Source organism: Eurypyga helias, unplaced genomic scaffold (assembly GCF_000690775.1).
Source record: "Eurypyga helias isolate BGI_N326 unplaced genomic scaffold, ASM69077v1 scaffold26481, whole genome shotgun sequence".
Lineage (NCBI taxonomy): Eukaryota > Metazoa > Chordata > Aves > Eurypygiformes > Eurypygidae > Eurypyga > Eurypyga helias.
Genome location: NW_010230577.1, coordinates 39,012 through 49,197, shown reverse-complemented (window position 1 = coordinate 49,197; position 10,186 = coordinate 39,012). Strand labels below are relative to the sequence as shown.

Sequence of the window (10,186 nt, the reverse complement as noted above, 5' to 3'; positions counted from 1 at the left end):
TCTTTTTCTTTCTAGCTGGTTTTACTGTGGAAATATTACTTGTTTAAAATGAACTTTGCACGAGTCGGTCATCCTGGATTCTTCAACAAAGTAACCTGAAGGGTCCCCTTCATTGTCTTTTGCAAAAAAATACAGATTTTCAGGAAGCAGAGGTTAAAAAAAAAATATGCTGACAATTTTTCAGTAGGCAGATTAAAAAAATTATTTTTGACAAATATCCCCCAACTTCCTTTCTACCTCCATTTCAGGAGCCATTTAATAGTCTTAGGAGTAACACTGTATGTCTTTTACATTGCCAAACCAGGTAAGTAAAATAGTGTCTGCAATCTGTCAGGTTTTGTAGAGCTTATATCATTTTCCCTCTTTGATATTAGCCAAATGATATATAATAACTGTTGTATTGTAGTCATTTGTCACTGAAAAAAAAAAAATCACCCTCACCCCCTATTTCCGTGTTCAGTCCTACTCTGGAAACAACAAAGACACAGTTCCTGTTTTGAGTACTTCATTCCTCCCTGACTGCATACAGAGACTTCTGCTTCAAAGACAACAGACTGAATGATTAATTTCTCTGCTAAACTTGTCTGAGATTTAGATTTGGAATGAGCAAAGAACCATAAAAGGGATAAGCTTCAGTTAAAGTTGTTCCTGTTGAAACCAGTGGCAATGCTCTTGCCCCTCCGTGGCAGAAGCAGCAACTGCAACTGAGCACTTCTGAAAATTCTGATTTATCTACTAAAAGAATAAAATATTCCAACACACGAAAACAGTTTTGGCTTTAAAGCCCTGTCCACATTTCCAAATCTCTAACAACGAACAACTATCCAGCAATCACTTGTATCCAAACCTTAAAAAATCAAGAAACTCTTGCAGTTTTTGCCCAGTCAGAGAGGTAGATAAATACATGGACCATGGTCCTACCTGTGGGTCAGACAGTCGCGAAAGGTCAGGGTACAAGTAGAATTTTATTCCTTCGGAAGCACCTGGTAAGGTTACTCCACGAATCAGAAGAATCATCAGCATGATATAGGGGAACGTGGCTGTTACATATACAACCTAAGAAGAAGAAGCAAATATTAGAAAAATATTTTCTTCCAACTGCAACAAAACCCGCGTCATTTCCACATCCATTTTGTTATTAGATAAGAAACAAATCCTTTTCTGGAGGAAAAGTGCTTCTGATGTCCATGTTCGTGCAGGCAAATTTGGTCCTCCAAAGCTATTCCCTCCTAAACTATTTATGTCATGTAGGAAAGGTCAGCACATTTTTATAGGGAGACTGGGAAGCGCTCCTTAAATATATTCTTTCTCTTTGTGACAGGTGACCAGACACTATAATATAGCGTACCTGTACACTATACCCCATGCTATTCTAAACACAGACACAGGGAAAATTAATCATAATAGTGAGTAGTAATTGCATTATGTGTATTCTGTAACAACATATGCAATGAATTCCCAGACACCTAGTAATTACTAAACTGTCATCTCATAAGACTGCTTTGCCTGCATGTCTGTGTTTGAGGAATAAACACTTCATCAAGCCTGAAGTTAAATGCTATGTGTATCTCCTTGCCATTTACTATAGTACCCTTCTCATGCAAAGAGCCTTCAGGCAAGAGTTCTGAAGTGCTCAAGCCCAGCAGGTTCTGTTTTCACATATACGACTGTATTCCATTTGCTCCGAGTATTGGGAGCAACTGAGCTTCTCTGGAAACCTGCAAAAAGTCATGTTTTCCAAAAGGAAAAATTTAGTAGAATTGATCCCATTTTACAATTACAAACCTGAGAGCAGGATATAGCTATTCAAACTTGGAGATGCATTAATTGACTAATTCCAAGTCACTACAGATATTTCCTTTAAGCAAAAACATACCTTAAACTTAACTCTCCATAATTCTCTCTAGCTATTTCTGCCTGTGCCAAGTAGGTATATCTATGGTCTTATCATGCTGCCTTGCATAAGTCAAAATTATTGAACAAGATGCAAGATGGGCAAAGTCATTTGTCGTAATATATATAACCTGTATAGCCCTCAAAAATATGCATTTTAAATTCAAAAGTTCATTACCTGTGTCACAGTCATGTAAATGAAAGAGATACATCAGAGAATGCAGCCATGCAAGGATTCTCAAACACATTTTCATGACTACTGAACTGAATTTTGATTTTCAGACTGTGCTGAGTATTTAACCCCAAATATGAGGTCACCTCAGGTGTGCTGCAGCTGGTACGCTCAGAAATGGAAGAGCTTAAAATCACACGGCAGAGCTTCGAACATGTCCAGCTGCCCAAGACATATTTAGGCAATTCATTCTCACTGACCTTAACAGGAGGGAAGCATCTATGTATTTTTCAGAGGTTTTATCTCTTTTGACAATACAAGCTATGATTTCCTGGGGAGATGAAGAAAACCATTACATTCCTATAGGTCTCAGAAGCCTGAAGTGATGAATTCATAGGTGAGTAAAATGCAAAATGGAAGGCTTTATCCCAGTGCTTACATGTATTATCGTTGACTATTAGTGGAAATGCAAACTGATGTGACCGTTTGAGTTCAAACAGACCTTGTCTCAAGGAGACTGTTCTCCATGTTTAGGTTTCAATAAGAATGAATCATCAATTAATGAGAAGTGAAAAAGAAACACACAGAATGGACACAGTCCTGCTCTGAGTCTTCTATCAAGTGGGAAGGATGGAGTAGCCAGCAACTGGTTTTCACGTTTCTGTATTTAATTCTTTGCCAGCCATTCTTCTCTACTTCTTTTAAGTAAATAGTTGCTTTTAATGGAGGATAGATAGTTAGCAGACATACACATTTGATTACATGGAAGGTATTGCACCTGAATATCTGTTGTAACATTAAAGAGTAACATTTCATTGCATCATGCTTCATTAACTATACTGGTTTGCTGCCTGCTGCCTTGAGCATCCTCTCACTGCCTTGAAACATTTTACATCAGTAAACAGATTTGCAGTTTTGTAGAGGCAGATTTCTCCCCAGGTTTCTTTGGGTGTAGTTCCTCACTCTGTTCCATGAAGGAAGAGCTGAAACCACTCATCTCTATGCCCAAGAGAGGTCAGGTAAAGGGACCCTTGTACCGTAATCTGTAATCCCGCAGCAGCCACCCAGGCTTGTAAGAGTTATACTTTGGTTTGCCTTTCCGAATGGCCTTCCACAGCCCATCCACACATATTAACAATAGTGCAAGTACTAGAACAACAAGCTCCATCATACTTTTTTATCATGAGGGTAGTTGTGTCTCAGCTTTAGAGGAACGAGAACTCTCCTTCCTTTCTGGTTACTATGCAGAAAGAAGATATAAATAGAGAGCAATTGGCTCAATATTTCTGGCAATAAATACTAATGCAGATATCCAGAACAACAATGAAAGAGATGCCACAGAAGCATGTGTGGGAACAACACCCTTCCTGAGCCAACTGACATTGTTGACGATCTTTTGGTGTTAGTGATCATACAGCTAATGAGGCTGCTAAAACCTGCAAGCTTCTCTTGTACTGCAGCAGGTATGTGTATTGTGCCCAGAGAGGGGAGAGAAAGCCACCACTTGTAGGTGGTGTTCGATTTTCCCAGTATGTTGAGACACTTCATTCCATTGCATCCAGTGCATCAGCTCCTTATTTTATCATGCGTCTCCAGACCTCATGAATGAGGGAGGATGGGGCATTTTAGAAATCAAATGCCATTATTAGTATCATCATCACATCTGTACGCATTAAAATATTCCTGAATTGTTTTCTTCTCTTTCAACACATCAAACCTCTTGGAATACAAATGTGAACACAACTGTTTCTAATTACACTGCATCCTGTTTTAATTGACTTTAATTGCTTGGTATGTTAATTTGCATTCCAATCCTCAAAATGCTTTTTTTAAACCAGCGCTTAAACACTGGCATTGCTCTGACATTTGGAAACAAAATAAAAATTTCTGGCATGCTAGTTTTTGCACCAAATTCTCTTATTACAATATAACAGAAAGACAAATTTACAAAGATATTTAGACATACAAGTATGTGGAAAAGCACCTACTGGGACATCTCACAGCTCTTAAGAATACTTTATTATTCTTTATATTATTCTTTATATTATTCTTTATTTCAGTTATTCTTTAACTGAAAGCACACTAGGACCAAAGATCCTTAGAATAGGTATTTTATTGACTTCCATGAAATTTAAGTACCAAAGTAATGGAAGTAAGTTAAATACCAAAACCTTAAGAAACTTAGATGTCTGTATCACTCAAGGTTAGTCATAAAGATATCTAGGTATCTATGCAATAATTTTGCAAGTAAGGCATCATAAAGATATTGAGAACTGAACTAGGTACCAGTTTGCATCTTTTCATACCTAAGTATCTTTTAAAGTGCAAATAGGTTCAAGTTTGGCTACTGGGACTGTTGAACTTCTTGTCCTAAATGAAAAGATGTTTTTCTGAACATTCTGGCAATATGATGTCACAGAGGTTCAAGTGAAAGCAGCTTGGCTGGTGAGAAGATGTAGAAGAAATGCATGTTAAATTTGTAGAGAATAAGGAAGGCACCCTGCTTGAAATGAATTGAGCCATGCACCCACAGAAATCTAAAAGTCTGAAAATAGATTTCCCTGGTTACAGCTGTTACTGAACACACCAGCATGTTACTGAACATCACGTTCATGTGCTACTGAACAGCATCTTCTTAGCAGGGTGAGTCAGGAGCAGCAAATAGTGAACTTTAATCCTTTGCTTGGCTCTTGCTCAGAAGGTAACTAGAATTCAATGAACAAAATATAACTTTCTGAGGCGAGGAAGTTGAGGGAAATCTTTCCTGCAAGCTGCGATGTTCCAGCTCGTTTGCACTATAATGAGCTTTTGTGCTTTATCAATGTTTATTGTTTAATTTCACTTGATGCTTCAGAAAATTACTGACTTTCTCATCCCCTTCCCCTAAAGTACTCTATTGCTCCATTAGCCTATAAACACAGGTAGTGTCATTGCAAGAACTGCCAGCAATTTGCCCAAGCTCAGTATTACAAGAGTTATGTGGAAAATAAGACCTGACCCCATGCCCTGCCCATCCTTGTCTTTCATTTAGTGTTTTCAGCCTGTTGGCTAGTCATTTATTTAGCGGACACTGTGACCACAGCAAACTAGATTGACACCACCAACTTCCTGTGTTAAGAGCAGACTGCTGAGCGAGCTTCAGATCTCAGTGACATACAAGGTTTATCTATACAGAACAAATAAAGGAAAGTTATACCCACACTGTAGTACACTCCTGTGGAGAAAAACAGCTTGGGAACCAAAATATCGCTGCTTGAGTGATGCAACAGGGAAAACAGTAATTTTTATTCTGCTTTACAGTGCTGATGCAGAAGGTCAACTATAGGAATATAATCTTACAGAAATCTTATCACCGTCTGGCAGCTCTGGTGTCTTTGTAGAGACACTCAATTTGGGCATGATTTCCATCAACATTAAAAATAAAAAAAGAAGGGTTCTACATGCCATAGTTAACATAGCCATGCTGGCTCTACTAATGTTTTTCCAATTTCACATGTTAACAGGAGATGGTAACACTATAAAAGATCTGCTTTTTAACCACCATGGTATACTGTGAAATTTTCCATTCAGCATTGTTTGAAAATGAGTCTTTTGCTGACATGACACTATAGTATCCATGGACACACAAACAACAATTGAAAAGAGAGGGTTTTCAATATTAATGTGTTTTACAAGAAAAATATTATAGACCAGTATAAAGGAATGGCAGCTGATTCACAAATTTTTAAACTTAGTCAAAAGGGGGGAAAACTTCTAGATCTGCTTACATTTTAAAACTAAAATTTCATATGCAGAAAAAGAAATTAAACCAAAACCACAACAAAATACCAGATGAGTGGATTTGTATGATCTATGATTGGGAGGGTGTGGGAGAGAGAGAATCAGCAAAATGGCTTATTTTTCTACTTTTTCTGTGTGTTTTAGATTTATTCAGCATCATCTGTTGTTTCTCTTGTTTGTTTATCCACAGAGGGAAATTGGCTCCAGAATAATCTTGTGAATCGCCCTTAACCGGATTGCTTACAAACTGCAGAATTTCTTCTAAACTTCTAATGGATCATGCAGTTTCATGCAGTTACTTTGACTTGGAGCAGAAAGAAGTTAAAAAACCAACAGGTAAGAAAATGTAATGAGGTTTGAGAGCTGAGAAATAAGTATAAAGAAAGAATCATTCACTAGGAATACAAGATGAGCTAGAAAATAGGGGCCAGGAGAGGATGCTTGATGAAGGTATGTAAGAACCTTGTTAAATGCACAGTCATCACAAGAAGCACAAGATTGTACATGATACAGTAACAGCAGAAAGGAATAAACACTTCTAATACCATAACACGCTGAGGTCTGGGACACAGAAAACATGTGGATGAGTTGCACACTCATCCATGAGGTAATTAAAGTAATAAATACATAAATAGATAAATAAATAGAAGTTCGAGTCAAGCTGAAAGTTTCATTTACAGTGAAATGAAAACTCAACTGCAAAATTAATTTGAGTCATATATTACATTATATCCCATTCTTCTGGCATTTTATTTTTTTTTACTGAATGGGTGGCAGGGAGATATCTCTCAACTGAAAAATGCTTTAACAAGCTAAAGTCATAATTTATAACTTCATTTCAATATTAGAAAATGGGTGAAAAATCTTTGTTTCCTTTTTGGTATTTTTCAGCAAGAATTATTCTTTATACTGGGTCTCACTTCATGAACTTTTCATCACTTCTCAAATTCCATTTCAGCAACATATTTTGTGTTCAAAAAACTGCCTACCTGTAGTCAAAAGTTTCAAAAGGAGGGGAAGAAAAAGGCAGTGGAAGTTTTGACCAGTCCAAGAACACAGAAAATTGGAAAGCCATTAAAAAGTACTAAAGACATCACAGCACTGCAGCAACTCACATTCCCGTCTGAAGTGAGTGAACAGTTCACCTAGATGATGAGGTATTTCTTCCCATAAATATTCTTTAAGCAACACCAAGTTTTCTAAATACACATTACTTAAAATTATTTCCCAACTAATTACTACAGCTGGTTTTGTTTCCAGATTGCCTAAGGACCACAAAACTCAAGATCCGTCATTTCTCCTAAAATTGCTCTTCAAGCTTCTTGGTTGTTTTGATGGGATCTATTGCCCCGGCATTTAATCAAAAAGAATGTGCTTCCTAAATCAAATGCCAAGCTAGATTTCCATGTATCTGTGTAAAAATTCCTTAATTTAACATATACTGCTGCCCCAAAGCATTAATTTGTTAGACTACCAAGAGAATCCAAACAGAAATGGTCACAATTATAGCCTGGGAGATTTCAACACAAGTATCTTGGAGCATAGCTGCATCTACACTGCAGAACTGGTGCACTGCACCCTCAGCAACACCTCAGTTCCTTGGTTTTCCCTACTTCTCAACTCAGTGTTTTAATACAGTGAGAGGGGACACAACTTCCCGCATCTCCTTCAGAAAGGAACCAGGCTACGTGAGTAGAAGGGAGTTTCAGTGATTCTGCAGAGACTGCCCAATCCATATAATTGGAAAACACAGATTGAGAAGTGCTCCTTGGAACAGAATTTCCCTCTATGCAGACATAGCCAGTAAAGCCCAATCATGGGTAACAAAACACACAGAAGTGCATTTATAACAGGCAGAAGGCGGCACTTCTATTACACTATTTAAATTAATTATGCAAGCACCAGCATTTAAATACAGGTAACTGCAGATAACCAGATTCTTTCTTGAGCTGACCATATACATGCACAGCTTAATCATGACCTAATCACCTAAGAAGAGTGTGCCAAGAGCTTCTAAAAAAAGTGGTACTGATCATTATAGATGGGCTGGACCCTGAAAGAGTGCCTTTAAATCAAAATTCTATGTATGTCAAGAATCAATTCCAGTCTGAATAGGCCTTAGTCAAATTCAGAGTAAAATTTGCTTCAGGGAATCAAGAGAAGAGACTCACTTCATCTAGATTAAGGTTTATAGGAAACTATTTACAGAGTTACCCCAAGTTTACACAGTCTAAAAATTAATGTAAAGGTCTATAATAACGTTTTTGGAGACCCTGCACTGAAGTGTGCAGAAAGATTGACTAGTGAATCCACACAATGCTACTACATTTTTTGCTGTCATTAAGTGTCAAAGGAGGAGAGCAAGACGACTTACTTCCCATATAAATACCTTTACTAAAATACAAATCGGAGAAATCACAAGAGCTCAGTGCAATGATTTGCATCCTCAGTATTCAAATATACAGCTCTGAAGTTTTACAGTGGAAGTTTAAGTGCAGTGAAACTCCTGTTAGTTTACCGCTTCTTTTGCATAAGGCTAAAGCATGGCTTACCATGTGTGTGGTGGGTTTTTTCTCGCTGAATTTCATAAGTGTACAGTATGTCATGCTTTCTTGCAAGTATTTATTTTTTTTAATGTAGGAACATTCATTTAAATTTCACAGTGCTAAGTAAATTTTCATATGTCTTCCAAATGCTCAATTCTATACCAGTTTTAAGTATCTCAAAAAAAAAAAAAAAAACAAACAATTAACAACTGTCATTTATTGTAGGTGCTACAGAATATAGTAGAAAAAGAAAATGAATATGTTAAGGAGCTGCAAACAATGCTTTCAAACTACCTGCGACTGTTAACAAGCCAGTGAAGAGTATGTGAGTTTGATCTGGCGTTTCAAAATTAAGCTTAAGATCTCACACATACTGGGGAGAGTTTACATCGTCAAAACTTCAATTTCCATGTTAATGTGTATTTTCTTGTGTGGACTGTGAAATGGTTGAGGCAGGGCTTGCTTTTATTCAGTTTGCTCTCTGTCTAAGACAGTCTGGTCCTTCATCTCAGAACCAGTAAGCATTTTCTTTTGAGGTTGTAGGTTTTATTAAAATACAATTAGTCAGTAGCTGCAAACCTAAACACTTTTTCTTTACTTTGGCTCCAGGTTAAACTCCACCAATACTTAATGGGAAACCTGGAAGAAATAAGTTCTTTCCAGCAAATGCTTGTACAGTCTTTAGAAGAATGCACCAAGTAAGTACTATGCATACCAGATACTGTAAAACTGGTCCAAACTCCATATTCACTCCACTCTTACTAACTGCTTGAGTGTCCTCAGAGGAGTGATGCTGATAAAAAAAGGTAAAGGATGCAACAATTCCGAACTCTAACATGCCTAATAGTGTGCAACCCATTTGTTAGAAAGTGTGCATTCTTAATATATTGTTACTACACTGCCAATGCAAAAATTCCAACAGCTGTAACAATGGTATGCCCAAAATAATTCTGTGAAGCAAGGGGAGGCCTGTAGTGTAATTTTCAAGGGCAGAAAGTTGCAGAAAACCCTTAACAAAATGAGCACTACAGTTTGGCAAGCAGCTACAGCTCTACCAGTGTAAATACAAAAGAAACAATCTGATGATAAAATCAGTTTAGGGGGTGTGTGTGTGTGTGTTGTGTTTTGCTTTTTTGGGGGGGATTTTTTTGTTGTTTTGTTTGTTTGTTGGTTTTGTGCTTTTTTTTTTTTTTACACTGAAGAGGCTATTGATTTAATTATTTCTCCACGATAAACGGGCCAGCGTCAAATTAGAATGGCAAATGAAATAATGGTATACTGTGACTATGAAGAGCTAAAATTGAGTGCACCCTCAGCAAGTTTGCTGATGACACCAAGCTGTGTGGTGCGTCGACACGGTGAAGAGAAAGGATGCCATCCAGAGGGACCTGGACAGGCTGGAGAGGTGGGACCATGCCAACCTCATGGAGTTTAACAAGGCCAAGTGCAAGGTCCTGCACCTGGGTCGGGGCAATCCCAGCACAAGGACAGGCTGGGTGGAGAGTGGATAGAGAGCAGCTCCGAGGAGAAGGACTTGGGGGTACTGGTGGATGAAAAACTGGACGTGAGCCGGCCGTGTGCGCTGGCAGCCCAGAAAGCCAAACGGATCCTGGGCTGTATCCAGAGAAGTGTGGCCAGCAGGGCGAGGGAGGGGATTCTCCCCCTCTACTCTCCTCGTGTGACCCCACCGGAGTGCTGCGTCTAGCTCTGGGGTCCTCAGCATCAGAAGGATATTGACCAGTTGGAGCGAGTCCAGAGGAGGCCACAAAGATGCTCAGAGGGCTGGAGCACCTCT

General features: G+C 38.3%; 1 protein-coding gene across 1 annotated transcript in view; it reads right to left on the bottom strand.

Moving 5' to 3' along the window:
- Positions 1–921: 921 nt before the first annotated feature.
- The window catches only part of LOC104516472 (sodium- and chloride-dependent GABA transporter 3-like), a gene marked incomplete at its 3' end in the record, with an annotated part of 47,730 nt that continues 38,465 nt past the window's right edge, over positions 922–10,186 (bottom strand). Inside the window, exon 6 of the mRNA XM_010160804.1 lies at positions 922–1,056. Coding sequence (XP_010159106.1) covers positions 922–1,056 — 135 coding nt within the window. The remainder of the gene's footprint in view (positions 1,057–10,186) is intronic.